The 14,892-nt window shown below is 40.5% G+C and overlaps 1 protein-coding gene across 2 annotated transcripts; it reads left to right on the forward strand.

The window, feature by feature from the left end:
* The first annotated feature begins 5,802 nt into the window (after positions 1-5,802).
* Positions 5,803-14,417, forward strand: LOC137382741 (C-C chemokine receptor type 4-like). Of its 2 annotated transcripts, none has more exons than XM_068055091.1 (2): positions 5,803-5,871; positions 13,201-14,417. In XM_068055091.1, exon 2 carries the CDS (start codon positions 13,206-13,208, stop codon positions 14,280-14,282), a length of 1,077 nt encoding a protein of 358 aa, XP_067911192.1. In that variant the 5' UTR covers positions 5,803-5,871; positions 13,201-13,205; the 3' UTR covers positions 14,283-14,417. The 2 variants fall into 2 exon arrangements, with proteins under 2 accessions (XP_067911192.1, XP_067911181.1); XM_068055080.1 differs by lacking the exon at positions 5,803-5,871 and adding an exon at positions 12,529-12,911.
* Positions 14,418-14,892: the final 475 nt, after the last annotated feature.

Consider the following 14,892-nt stretch of genomic DNA (forward strand, 5'->3'; position numbering starts at 1 on the left):
TTACCATCCCGACTTGTAAATGTATCTTCGGTCCTTTATCGTCACTGGGTCAAAATCCTGGAACTCCAACCCTTTCAGCACTGTGGGTGTACCTACACCAGACAGACTGCAGCAGTTCAAGAAGTTGACTCTCCACCACCTTCTCATGTGCAACAAGGGATGGGCTATAAATGTCAGCCTTCCCAGTGACTCCCATTTCCCCAGAATTCATTCAAAGAAGAATGCTAAATGGCAGTGAGTAAAGGAAACCAGATGCATTAAAAGGACAATGTTGCACTGAAATAGTGAGGTAATCCTGCCACTTTATAAAGCATTTGTGCGACCGCACTTAGAATATTGTATACAGTTCTGCCTACCACAGTACATAAAGGATATTGCAGCTTTTGAAAGGATTTAGAAAAGAACAACCAGAATGATGGAGATGATAGATTATAAGAAGCAATAATGCAAATTGGGTGCACGTTTACTGGAAAAGAAAAGGTTGAGAGGTGATATGATTGCTGTTTTTAGGTTTCTAAAGGGATTACATAATGAAGACAATGAGATGTTTTATGCCTTGTCCAGCACTGTAAAACTAAAGGACACATTCTGCACTTGAAAGGAAGTCACTCAAATGCAAATAAGATAGATTTTTTTCAGGAAATAACATTTTGGGATACGGAATATGATTAATTTGGGACATGATATATGAGTGTAGCATGCTTGGAAGAACGGGCAACCTTAGACCTATGGTTTCCAATTAAGGCTCTCCACCACTGGGGGTTTTCCCACATCGTGTCTGGGTCTGCTGTAGACTAATTTTATTTATTTTTATTTTATTTATTTATTTAGAGATACAGCACTGAAACAGACCCTTCGGCCCACCGAGTCTGTGCCGACCATCAACCACCCATTTATACTAATCCTACACTAATCCCATATTCCTACCACATCCTCACCTTCCCTATATTCTCCTACCACCTACCTATACTAGGGGCAATTTATAATGGCCAATTTACCTCTCAACCTGCAAGTCTTTTGGTGGTAGGAGGAAACCGGAGTACCCGGCGAAAACCCACGCAGACACAGGGAGAACTTGCAAACTCCACACAGGCAGTACCCTGAATTGAACCCGGGTCGCTGGAGCTGTGAGGCTGCGGTGCTAACCACTGCGCCACTGTGCCGCCCATGGAGATGGAGATTGATGGAGATTCATCGCCAGGTTTAGTCAACAACTCCATCATTATTGTATCATGTGACTACGAGGATGGTAAAAGGTAAGCTGGGTGCACCTTGGTCTTTTTTTGTCTCGCAATTCCTATGTTCCTATGGGATAGGGTGGATTTTCCTGTCTTCTTTCCCACTTCCTAGGTGCTATGTGCCCGATTTTAACTCTATGTAGGTGGATGAGTTTTGAATGGGTTAAAATCTTGCCCTGTGCAGCAGCAGCGGTAATCCTATCTGACCCCAAGATTGCCAGGATTTTCTGTGTCTGGCTAATTCCCTGAAAGCACTCTGGTGCAGGTTCCCACCTCAGCAAGGTCTGTCACTGATGACCATTGTGGGAAGACAAGACACAACTGCAGGCTTTCAGACTTTAGGACATTCTGTCTGTCGAAGGAGAGAAGCAGCCAATGGAACCCGATTCAATATTCTACACCCTAGGGGGAGGCTGTGTTCTGAATTTTTTTTAAACGACCCAACCTTAAGTCTTCGGCCTGCCCCAAGATCGTCCAGTTGCTAGGGGTTTGGGCACAGGCCACAGTACCAGGCTTGGAATGTCCAGCCAGCAAGCAACTGGGAAATAAGGCAGGGGTCATGAATCTCTGCTCCCATCTTATCGACATTGTTCTGTCTGGCCTGCACTTAGTGCCTCCAATCAACCTCCTCATAATCCCAGGACAACATTAAAGTGAAAGAGTCCCAGTAATCTCAATCTCTGCACTTTTTCCTGAACTTAACCATCTGAGGACTGGGCATTAACGAGGGCTAGGGTGCAGAAAATCCAGCCACATTGAAGGAAACCAGTGAGATTCTGAAGGACGCATATCTGGCACTCACAGCTCGTTGACACCAGATCAATGAGGCCCAACCCTGAAACTGATTGTGAACTCCTGACTGCCATGCTGGGTGGGCACTATGGGCGTGTCAGCAATATCACGCCCACTCAGCGCCCAAACCGAAAGTCTTCCCCTATATATTTATTTCTGTTGAAGTTCTTACACACGTGTGTATTCATTGCTTGAGAAGTCAACTCTGTTCAGCCAAGATTCATCTATCTAGGACAGAACTGTCTTGAAATAATTATCCTACTGTAGCCTGGCACACAAATAATGCATAGCGACAGCCACTGCGGTAACTGGCATCCATCTGCATGATGCATTTTTGGTGGGTACGTACAGCCTGTATGTTAATTCTGTCCTGTTCAAATCTGCCACTTCACTGGTGCAAGGAGCCTTTATAAGTGAAATCCTCCAATTAAAGTCAGTGATCAGAAAACCAGACAGCAGGTGGCCAATCCTGGGAATTCTATCTGCTCAATGCCTCACTCATGGAAGCAATTGGGAAAGAAATTCACCAAACTGAGGAAGCAGCCATTCAAAGCAACAGGAAACCTGCAGCATTTATCGACCAAGCACTCTGCTTACAATATGCTGCCAAATCTGTAATGCAGCCCGCAAACCACTGGCCTACCTCTAATGTCTTAAACATTTCAAGATTCTGATTCTTCACCTCCAATTGATGGCTGTCAAAGGATAGGCTTCCTTTCACTCACATATCTACAGTATGTTTTCATTGTTACAACCACATGGTGTGACATGGGTGGTTCCCACTGTACAATTCCCCACCTGACTGTGTATTTGTATTAGGCTTTAGCCCCTTGGTGTTTTATTTTTCAAATAAACAGACAGCAACAGGTTTTCTTGTAGTTTTTATCCCACAGAAAATCAATTGTTTATTAATCAATACGCCTTATTCCGAAATTGTCGCAACGACATAATTTACTCGCATGCACACACACGCACAAGAGACAGATAGAGAAGGGAAAAAGGAAGCTGGCTCTTATTGGAAAGGTTATGATAAACCTGTTCAATTCTCTCGGAAATTAGGTTCTCAATGGATGCAGGTCTGAGATGATTGTAGATTTCTCTCTTGATTGAAGGTTCATTTGAAGGCGGTGGGTTACTTCTACTCCAGCTGCTGTATAATGTAGATGTCAGGTTCTGCAGCAGGGCATGTACTTTCTGGCTTGGCTAGAACACAAGCTGTTAGGATGTTGCTTTCTCTCTCTCTCTCTGGCTGTCTTTTTTAAGGTAAAGCTGTTATCTCTCACTTCCTGTTCGGAGACGCTCTGGTCTCTTTCCCATGGTGATCACACAATGGCCTAAGATGTGGCTACTTCACACCTCACTTGTTTCAGTAGAAGACATTCAATTCTGGAATGTTTCATAATAGGTGCAAGATGGGTTCAATTAACACTTCTTAGCTTTGAAGATTTCTCCTTTGTCTTTGCCAGACAGTTTGAATACACAAAAGATCAATCCCTTTTTCCTTCTGTGGGCATTTTGGACCATCGTTCACTTTTTAAAATGAAGGTTCAATTTTTCAAGAAAAAGTCTGTTTTTCATAATTCTTCAGAATTAGTCCATGATTGTTGTATCATTGCACTTCTGTTATGCGTGATATCAAAATGAATATGTAAACACCTTTAATCCCTTGCAAGCTGCTTTCACAAACCATGCTAAATTGTACAATTGTAGGGGCTGCAGGAAGACAAACCTTGGGGTATTTGGGCACAAATCTTGGAGATGGCAGGACAGTTTAACAAAACAGTTCACAAAGCACATGGGATCCTGGGCTTCGTAAATAGAGGCAAACAATACAAAAGCCAGGAGGTTATAGCAAATGTAAATAAAACATTACCTCGGCCTCAGCTGGAGAATTGTGTCCAATTCTAGGAACCACACTTTAGGGAGGACATGAAGGCTTTAGAGGGGTACAGAGGAGACTTAAAAGAATGGTTCCAGGAATGAGGAATTGTGTTTTTACATGGATAGACTGGAGAAACTGGATTTGTTCTCCTTAGAGCAGAGGAGGCTAAGGTGTTTAAATATATTTAAGATTATGAAGGGTTTATGTGGAGTAAATTAAGAGAAACTGTTCTCAATGGCTGAAGGTCGATAACTTGAGGGCACGAATTTAAGGTGATTGGCAAAAGAACCAGGGACGAAATGAGGAAAACCTGTTTTATGCGACAAGTGGTTAGGACTTGGAATGCACTGCCTGATAGGGAGATGGATGCAGATTCAGTAACAGCTTTTAAAAGGGAATTCGATAAATACTTGAAAGAGAAAAAATTGCAGGGATATGGAGAAAGAGTGGAGAGTGAGGATAACTAGATTGCTGTTCGAAAGAGCAAACACAGACTCGATGGACCAAATGGCCTCCTTCTCTGCTATACTATCCGATGATTATAAGATTCGATAACCGTTGCAATGTTGGCTGATCATTGGGCGACCCAATCTATTGCCAAAGGGTCACTTTCTTCTTTTTCCAGCAGAGAAGGCTGCACATAACCATCAACAGACAACCAGTAGCTGCAGCAGAGCAGTCAGCCTGTAAACCCCACCTGCTATGAGGATAGACCTTTCAAATCTTTGGGCTGGGACAATTGAGGAGCTTGGTGTCAGAAAGCTTGATGGCTTAATGTTCGCTCAGTAAGGTGTAGATTATACTTTGTCTTCTGGCTTTCACTTAAGACTCAATCAGGGACTAACAAGCAGCCATTTCAAAGTCAGCCAGTTCAGGTCCCTTACAAGCAAGCTGTGTTTGACAACATTTAATAAAACTTTTTGGAGGAAGTGGTCACTTGAATATATAATGGCAATGTGTTAGATGTACTTAGTGAACTTTAAGAAAGCATTCAATAAGGTATTTCATAAGAGGCTTGTTAAAAGAGGAAATGTAGGAGAATGGATAGAACGTTGGTTGACGGACAGGAAAAGCATCAGGGTAAATGTGTGTTACTCGATTAGACAAGAGCTGGACATGATGTACCCCAGAGGTGAGTGCAGAATTTCTTTTCCTCGGGAATTACGTTGGGGGTTCACGTTGGTCCGCACCATAACGTGGCGGAAGAAAGCTGGAAAGCAAACAGGGTTTCTGCTGATCCTCTGCTGAAGTTACAGGGCTGATCGGGGAAATACCCGCCATTCAGAAGAACTGAACAGTGGTGACCAATGAGGCAGTTTTGGCACAGAGCTTTTTATCAACAGGCACATGCAAGCTGACATTGGCATGTGGAAAAGCCATGGAGGAGGGTTCCCTCAACTGCTTTAAATTCAGTGTAAACACTGGAAAAATGATGGTTTATGCCATTTCTCCAGGGTTTCCACCAAAGTTACGGCAAGAGATCAAGTGAATTCCATAGAAATTCTCCATGTGGAAGTGTGAAAGGCTTATTGGAAAAAGTCCGGTGGTTGGTGCATGGATATAAATTTGTAGCTCAACCTCATGACAAGGCAAGACAGAGGTTCAGACACTTTAGGACAGATATATGGGAGGGATGCTTCATGCAAAGAATGATCAACCTTTGTAAGCTCGGGGCAGGTAAAAGCCTTAGATTCAGGATGTGTTTGGTAGGTTGATATAAGAGGGCAGTCAGTTTTCATTCTAGATGTAGCCTTACTCTTCTGAGTGTCACTTTTGATCTGATAAAGCTGAATGTTTATGAAGATTGGTTAAAATCAGACTCCAGATACGCAGCCAAAAGACAGGAAATGTTGCATTTCCTCATTTACAATTCGTCATCCTTCTAGTGAACGACAGCAATACTTGTTACTAAGGCAACAATTTGAGACGATACTAAGAGAACATAAAATTACGAGTAAAGTAAGTATTATTCGCAAGTAGTTTTATTGTAACTTTTATTTCAAATACTTTCAAATCAATGATTAACTGATGTAAATTACTAATATAATGGATCACGAGAAATAATTCTCCCACTTCTGTGAATCTGCCTTTATGACTAGAATGTTCTGACCATATCTCATCTTATTGTTTGTCACTGTTTCTGGCTAGGATTAATTGAGGTTTGAATCTCACAGTAACATAGCATTATAATCCATCTGTGTACTAATTCAGTGATAACCATCACTGACTGATGTTTGTTTGTTTCCAGTTTGCATGATGAACACCACTGAAATGCTGTATAACACAAGCAGTGACTACAGTTATGATTATGGAGATGAATTTGCTCCATGTAACATAGGATCTGCAGAAGTGTTTGGTGAAAGTTTCCTGCCTGCACTTTACTCACTTGTGTTTGTGTTTGGTCTCCCAGGGAATGCCCTTGTATTATGGATTCTTCTAAAATACAAACTCTGGAAGAATATGACAGACATTTATCTTTTAAATTTAGCATTATCTGATTTGCTTTTTATTATATCACTTCCTTTCTGGGCATATTTTGTGAAAGATGAATGGATTTTGGGAAATGCCTTTTGCAAGATCATGAATGCTGCTTATCTGCTTGGCTACTATGGTGGTATCCTGTTCATAACCCTGATAAGTATAGACCGCTACCTTGCAATTGTTCATGCTGTGTTTTCTATGAAGGCTAGGACCTTTCGATATGGGATTATTTCAAGCATAATAATGTGGTGTATAGCTATTATAGCCTCTCTTCCCACAATGATCTATAACAAAGTTGAAAACATTGAGGGAAGAAACGTTTGTCATACTTTCTTTCCAACTGAAAACTTTTTAAATTGGAAACTTTATACCCTTTTCAAAGCCAATGTGTTGGGATTTTTTGTTCCATTGATTATAATGTTTTTCTGCTATATAAGAATACTTCAAACCCTGCTTAAAAACAAAAGTAATAAGAAACACAGGGCTATAAAAGTTTTATTTACTGTCGTGATTGTGTTTTTTGTATTTTGGACACCGCACAATATAATGATGTTCCTGCAGTCTTTGAGAGAACTGAATGTTTTAAATGGCTGTGAAGTTAGCATAAAGCTGGTTATTGCCCAGCAAGTAACTGAAACCATCGCATTTGTACACTGCTGTTTGAACCCAGTCATTTATGTATTTATGGGTGAAAGGTTTAGAATGTATCTCTGTAGACTTTTTCACAGCTGTTTGCCTCCACTACTTCGATGTAAAGCAGGCGGCAAACTTCATTTTTTTTCTCGTGATTTTACTGCCTCTATTCGTTCTCAATCCACTGGTGATCATGAATCATCCACAATTATATAATTCAGCATTCAGGTGTTATTGTAAAATATGACAATGTCTATAAATATAAATGTATATATGCACCATTCTCACATTTGTTCAAAATATATGCCATTCATAAGCTGTGTCTAAACATAAAACCATCTGCAAACCTAACACTGGAGTTGGTGCATTTATTTTTACCATGATTTGTTTGATGTGTATCCTGATTCAACTGGTTGATTAATACAATAGCCACAAAACCCTGTTCGCAATATAGGTAATTACAGGTGCTACATTTTAGTAGGAGGAATAATGGAGACCACATACTTCTCGGAAAATAAGTGTCTAAATGGTGAGGAGGAACAAAGAGGCCTGGGGTACACATACTCCGATCACTAAACGTTATGAAGCAGGTCAATAAGGCCATTGGAAAAGAAGCAAATAAACAACCGGGGTTCATATCGAGAGGGATAGAATTAAAGAGCAGAGAAATTATATTAAAATTGTATAGAACCTTGGTTAGACAACTCTTGGAACACTGAACAATTTTGGTCTTCATATGATGACAAGGATACAGAGGCACTGGTGAAGGTATATAAAGGATTTAATAGAATGCTACTTAAACTGAGAGGTTACACTTAGCAGGAATGATTGAACATACTGGCACTCTTTTCTCTAGGAAAAAGACAGATAAGTGAGCTGATAAGTGTCCTAAAAATGATGAAAGGGTTTGATTAAATAAACATAGAGATGTTTCCTCTTGTGGATGAGACCAGAATTTGGAATCATAAATCGAGTCAGTAATAAGTCCAATAGGGAATTCAGGAGAGACTTCTTTACCCAAACAGTGGCTGGAATGTGGAAGTCTCTACCAGAGGGAGTAGTGGAGGTAAACGGCATAGACACATACAGCCAGCTATGAAGGAAAAGAGGCATCTGTTGATGGGGTTAAATGAAGAGAGGGGGAGGAGGCTCATATGGAGCATAAACATCAACATGGATCTGTTGGGTGCGTTGAGCAGTTACTGTGCTGTAAGCACTTTAATACTCTGTAACTGTAATAGCACAGACGTATTTTGCAAGATATGACTGAACATTAAGGATGATCCCAGGGAGTCACATTCAAAGCAAGCGTGAGACAGAACAAGTACTACAGCATTTTAGCCTTGATTCTTTTAGCCTCACTCCCTGACTGGACCACACTCCGCTGGAGCACCCCTGTGTGTGGTGATGTCATGGGGTATCTAATGGCTAAAATGTAACGTTACAAGGTTTTAAATTACATTTAATCCTATAGTAAATATCATGCTTCTATTTGTTTCCACACACTAGCTATCTGGTTGCTTTGCATTATTCTGTTTATTCCATCCTAAAAATTAGCAAGTGGTGCTTTGAATATCTTTGCAATTAGAAATATTATTTTCTTCAACAGAAATTGTCTCAATACTGCACCAAAGTTTCTTTTAGGAATCTTCAGCAATCATGACATGTCCTACTTCTGACCTGGGCCAAGAAAGGACCTGCAGCAGCCCAGAAAGTTTGATTTGCATGGGACATTCAACAGATGCAACCTTGTACAGGCCTACCCCGGGCCTGATAGTCACCTGCTGTCTGCCATCTAAGAATGGCATAAATCCCTGATTCACTTGCTTGATGAAATCATTTTTAATGGCTAGCATTTCATCCTCAGCCCACATGCCCACCCTGACATTCCTGTGCTGCCAGTGGAGACATGCTGGTTGTCGGAGATGAGAGAGCAGGGCCTGGAGCAAAGCCACGGCACTCTTTTTAATATAGCTACGTGGGTAGTCTTAAGAGGAGCCCACTTGATTATCCTCTTTCTCACTGCTCCTTCACCCATCTTGCTCTTCCTTTCCTGCTTCTCCACACCCTTTCTTCTTTCCTTCCTTTTTCTCCCTCTTTCTCTCCCCTTCTATTCCTTCCCCGACCCTTCCCTCCCGATCTCTTGTCTTCTCCCCTTTGCACCTTTCCTCCCTCTAACTCTGCTTAACTTGAAGACTGCACTTGGTCTTGACTACCTATGTGTCAAGGCAACGATGTTACTGTAGCCTGTCACACAAATAATGCATAGCGAAAGCCCCTGCAGTAACTGGCATCCATCTGCATGATGCATTTTTGGTGGGTACGTACAACCTGCATATTAATATCTTCCTGTTCAAATCTGCCACTTCACTGGTGCAAGGAGCCTTTATAAGTGAAATCCTCCAATTAAAGTCAGTGATCAGAAAACCAGGCAGGAGGTGGCCAGTTCTGGGAATTCTATCTGCTCAATGCCTCACTCCTGGAAGCAATTGGGACAGAAGTTCACCAAACTGTGGAAGAGTGCTAAGGCAGCAGCCATTCAAAGCAACAGGATACCTGCAGCATTTATCGACCAAGCACTCAGCTCACAATATGCTGCCAAATCTGTAATGCAGCCCACAAACCACTGGCCTACCTCTAATGTCTTAAACATTTCAAGACTCTGAATCTTCACCTCCAATATATGGCTGTCAAAGGATAGGCTTCCTTTCACTCACATATCTATAGTATATTTTCATTGTGACAACCACATGGTGTGACTTGGGAGGTTCCCACTGTTCTACTGCCCACCTGACTTTGTATTTGTAGTAGAATTTACCCCTTGGTGTTTTATTTTTCAAATAAACGAACAGCAACAGGTTTTCTTCTCGGTTTTAAAAAATAGAAAATCAATTGTTTATTGATCAATATGCTGTTTCCCGAAATTGTCGCCACCACATCCACTCACACATTTACTCACACACACACATACAAGAGACAGGTAGAAAAGGGAAAAATGAAAGTGGTTTTTAGTGGGGGGAACAGCGATGATAAACCTGTTCAATTCTCTTGGAAATTAAGTTCTCGATGGATGCAGGCCTGAGATGATTGTAGATTTCTCACTTGGTTGAAGGTTCAATTGAAGGCGATGGGTAACCTCTACTCTCGCTGCTTTTGAATGTAAACGTCAGGTTCTGCAGCAGGGCATGTGCTTTCTGGCTTGGTTAGAACACAAGCTATTAGGATGTTGTTTCTTCTCTCCCTCTCCCTCTCTCTTGCTCTCTCTCTGTCTCTCTGGCTGTCTCTTTTTTAAGGTAAAGCTGTTATCTCTCACCTCCTGTTCGGAGACGCTCTGGTCTCTTCCCCATGGTGAACGCACAATGGCCCAAGATGTGGCTACTTCACACCTCCCTTGTTTCAGTAGAAGACGTTCAATTCTGGAATGTTTTATCATAGGTGTAGGATGGTTTCAATTAACACTTCTTAGCTTTGAAGATTTCTCCTTTGTCTTTGCCAGACAGTTTGAATACACAAAAGATCAATCTCTTTTTTCTTCAGTGGCCATTTTGGACCATTGTTCTCTTTTTAAAATGAAAGTTCATTTTTTCAAGGCAAAGTCTGTTTTTCATAACTCTTCAGAATTAGTCCATGATTGGTGTATCATTGCACTTCCGTTATGCGTGATAACAGAATGACTAAGTAAACGCCTTTAATCCCTTGCACGTTCCTTTCACAAACCATGCTAAATTGTACAATTGTAGGGGATGCAAAAAGAGAGAGGCCATAAGGTAATTGTGCACAAATCTTTGAGATGGCAGAACAGTTTAACAAAGCAGTTCAGAAAGCACATGGGATCCTGGGCTTTTTAAATAGAGGCAAAGAGTACAAAAGCCAGGAAGTTGCAGCAAATGTAAATAAAACATTACCTCGGCCTCAGCTGGAGCATTGTGTCCAATTCTAGGCACCACACTTTAGGAAGGACATGAAGGCTTGAGAGGGGTACAAAGGAGACTTAAAAGAATGGTTCCAGGAATGAGGAATTGTGTTTTTACATGGATAGACTGGAGAAACTGGATTTGTTCTCCTTAGAGCAGAGGAGGCTAAGGTGTTTAAATATATTTAAGATTATGAAGGATTTATGTGGAGTAAATTAAGAGAAACTGTTCTCAATGGCTGAAGGTCGATAACGTGAGGGCACGAATTTAAGGTGATTGTCAAAAGAACCAGGGACGACATGAGGAAAACCTGTTTTATGCAACAAGTGATTAGGACTTGGAATGCACTGCCTGATAGGGAGATGGATGCAGATTCAGTAACAGCTTTTAAAAGGGAATTCGATAAATACTTGAAGGAGAAAAAATTGCAGGGATATGGAGAAAGAGTGGAGAGTGAGATTAACTAGATTGCTGTTCAAAAGAGCAAACACAGACTCGATGGACCAAATGGCCTCCTTTGTACTATATTCTTTTATGATTATAAGATTCTATAACCGTTGCAATGTTGGCTGATCATTGGGCGACCCAATCTATTGCCAAAGGGTCACTTTCTTCTCTTTTCAGCAGAGAAGGCTGCACAAAACCATCAACAGACAACCAGTAGCTGTAGCAGAGCAGTCAGCCTGTAAACCCCACCTGCTATGAGAATAGACCTTTCAAATCTTTGGGCTGGGACAATTGAGGAGCTTGGTGTCAGAAAGCTTGATGGCTTAATGTTCGCTCAGTAAGGTGTAGATTATACTTTGTCTTCTGGCTTTCACTTAAGACTCAATCAGGGACTAACAAGCAGCCATTTCAAAGTCAGCCAGTTCAGGTTCCTTACAAGCAAGCTGTGTTTGACAACATTTAATACAATTTTTTGGAAGAAGTGGTTACTTGAATATATAATGGCAATGTGTTAGATGTACTTAGTGAACTTTAAGAAAGCATTCAATAAGGTAGTTCATAAGAGGCTTGTTAAAAGAGGAAATGTAGGAGAATGGATAGAACGTTGGTTGACGGACAGGGAAAGCATCAGGGTTAATGTGTGTTACTCGGATTGGACAAGAGCTGGACATGATGTACCCCAGAGGTGAGTGCAGGGTCCACAGTTCAGAATTTCTTTTCCTCGGGAATTACGTTGGGGGTTCACGTTGGTCCGCACCATAACGTGGCGGAAGAAAGCTAGAAAGCAAACAGGGTTTCTGCTGATCCTCTGCTGAAGTTACAGGGCTGATCGGGGAAATACCCGCCATTTAGAAGAACTGAACAGTGGTGACCAATGAGGCAGTTTTGGCACAGAGCTTTTTATCAACAGGCACATGCAAGCTGACATTGGCATGTGGAAAAGCCATGGAGGAGGGTTCCCTCAACTGCTTTAAATTCAGTGTAAACACTGGAAAAATGATGGTTTATGCCATTTCTCCAGGATTTCCACCAAAGTTACGGCAAGAGATCAAGTGAATTCCGTAGAAATTCTCCATGTGGAAGTGTGAAAGGCTTATTGGAAAAGGTCCGGTGGTTGGTGCATGGATATAAATTTGTAGCTCAACCTCATGACAAGGCAAGACAGAGGTTCAGACACTTTAGGACAGATATATGGGAGGGATGCTTCATGCAAAGAATGATCAACCTTTGTAAGCTCGGGGCAGGTAAAAGCCTTAGATTCAGGATGTGTTTGGTAGGTTGATATAAGAGGGCAGTCAGTTTTCATTCTAGATGTAGCCTTACTCTTCTGAGTGTCACTTTTGATCTGATAAAGCTGAATGTTTATGAAGATTGGTTAAAATCAGACTCCAGATACGCAGCCAAAAGACAGGAAATGTTGCATTTCCTCATTTACAATTCATCATCCTTCTAGTGAACGACAGCAATACTTGTTACTAAGGCAACAATTTGAGACGATACTAAGAACATAAAATTACGAGTAAAGTAAGTATTATTCGCAAGTAGTTTTATTGTAACTTTTATTTCAAATACTTTCAAATCAATGATTAACTGATGTAAATTACTAATATAATGGATCACGAGAAATAATTCTCCCACTTCTGTGAATCTGCCTTTATGACTAGAATGTTCTGACCATATCTCATCTTATTGTTTGTCACTGTTTCTGGCTAGGAATAATTGAGGTTTGAATCTCACAGTAACATAGCATTATAATCCATCTGTGTACTAATTCAGTGATAACCATCACTGACTGATGTTTGTTTGTTTCCAGTTTGCATGATGAACACCACTGAAATGCTGCATAGCACAAGCAGTGACTACAGTTATGATTATGGAGATGAATTTGCTCCATGTAACATAGGATCTGCAGAAGTGTTTGGTGAAAGTTTCCTGCCTGCACTTTACTCACTTGTGTTTGTGTTTGGTCTCCCAGGGAATGCCCTTGTATTATGGATTCTTCTAAAATACAAACTCTGGAAGAATATGACAGACATTTATCTTTTAAATTTAGCATTATCTGATTTGCTTTTTATTATATCACTTCCTTTCTGGGCATATTTTGTGAAAGATGAATGGATTTTGGGAAATGCCTTTTGCAAGATCATTAATGCTGCTTATCTGCTTGGCTACTATGGTGGTATCCTGTTCATAACCCTGATAAGTATAGACCGCTACCTTGCAATTGTTCATGCTGTGTTTTCTATGAAGGCTAGGACCTTTCGATATGGGATTATTTCAAGCATAATAATGTGGTGTATAGCTATTATAGCCTCTCTTCCCACAATGATCTATAACAAAGTTGAAAACATTGAGGGAAGAAACGTTTGTCATACTTTCTTTCCAACTGAAAACTTTTTAAATTGGAAACTTTATACCCTTTTCAAAGCCAATGTGTTGGGATTTTTTGTTCCATTGATTATAATGTTTTTCTGCTATATAAGAATACTTCAAATCCTGCTTAAAAACAAAAGTAATAAGAAACACAGGGCTATAAAAGTTTTATTTACTGTCGTGATTGTGTTTTTTGTATTTTGGACACCGCACAATATAGTGATGTTCCTGCAGTCTTTGAGAGAACTGAATGTTTTAAATGGCTGTGAAGTTAGCATAAAGCTGGCTATTGCCCAGCAAGTAACTGAAACCATCGCATTTGTACACTGCTGTTTGAACCCAGTCATTTATGTATTTATGGGTGAAAGGTTTAGAATGTATCTCTGTAGACTTTTTCACAGCTGTTTGCCTCCAGTACTTCGATGTAAAGCAGGCGGCAAACTTCATTTTTCTTCTCGTGATTTTACTGCCTCTATTCGTTCTCAATCCACTGGTGATCATGAATCATCCACAATTATGTAATTCAGCATTCAGGTGTTATTGTAAAATATGACAATGTCTATAAATATAAATGTATATATACTCCATTCTCACATTTGTTCAAAATATATGCCATTCATAAGCTGTGTCTAAACATAAAACCATCTGCAAACCTAACACTGGAGTTGGTGCATTTATTTTTCCCATGATTTGTTTGAAGTGTATCCTGATTCAACTGGTTGATTAATACAATAGCCACAAAAACCTGTTCGCAATATAGGTAATTACAGGTGCTACATTTTAGTAGGAGGAATAAAGGAGACCACATACTTCTCGGAAAATAAGTGTCTAAATGGTGAGGAGGAACAAAGATGCCTGTGGTACACATACTCCGATCACTAAACGTTATGAAGCAGGTCAATAAGGCCATTGGAAAAGAAGCAAATAAACAACTGGGGTTCATATCGAGAGGGATAGAATTAAAAGGCAGAGAAATTATATTAAAATTGTATAGAACCTTGGTTAGATCACATTTGGAACACTGTGAACAATTTTGGTCTTCATATGATGACAAGGATACAGAGGCACTGGTGAAGGTATATAAAGGATTTAATAGAATGATACCTAAACTGAGAGGTTACACTTAGCAGGA

Source organism: Heterodontus francisci, chromosome 2, assembly GCF_036365525.1.
Source record: "Heterodontus francisci isolate sHetFra1 chromosome 2, sHetFra1.hap1, whole genome shotgun sequence".
Taxonomy (NCBI): Eukaryota; Metazoa; Chordata; class Chondrichthyes; order Heterodontiformes; family Heterodontidae; genus Heterodontus; species Heterodontus francisci.

Excerpts from the sequence above, each read along its gene's own strand:
- LOC137382741 (XM_068055091.1), top strand. The coding sequence starts at position 13,206 with ATGATGAACACCACTGAAATGCTGCATAGCACAAGCAGTGACTACAGT.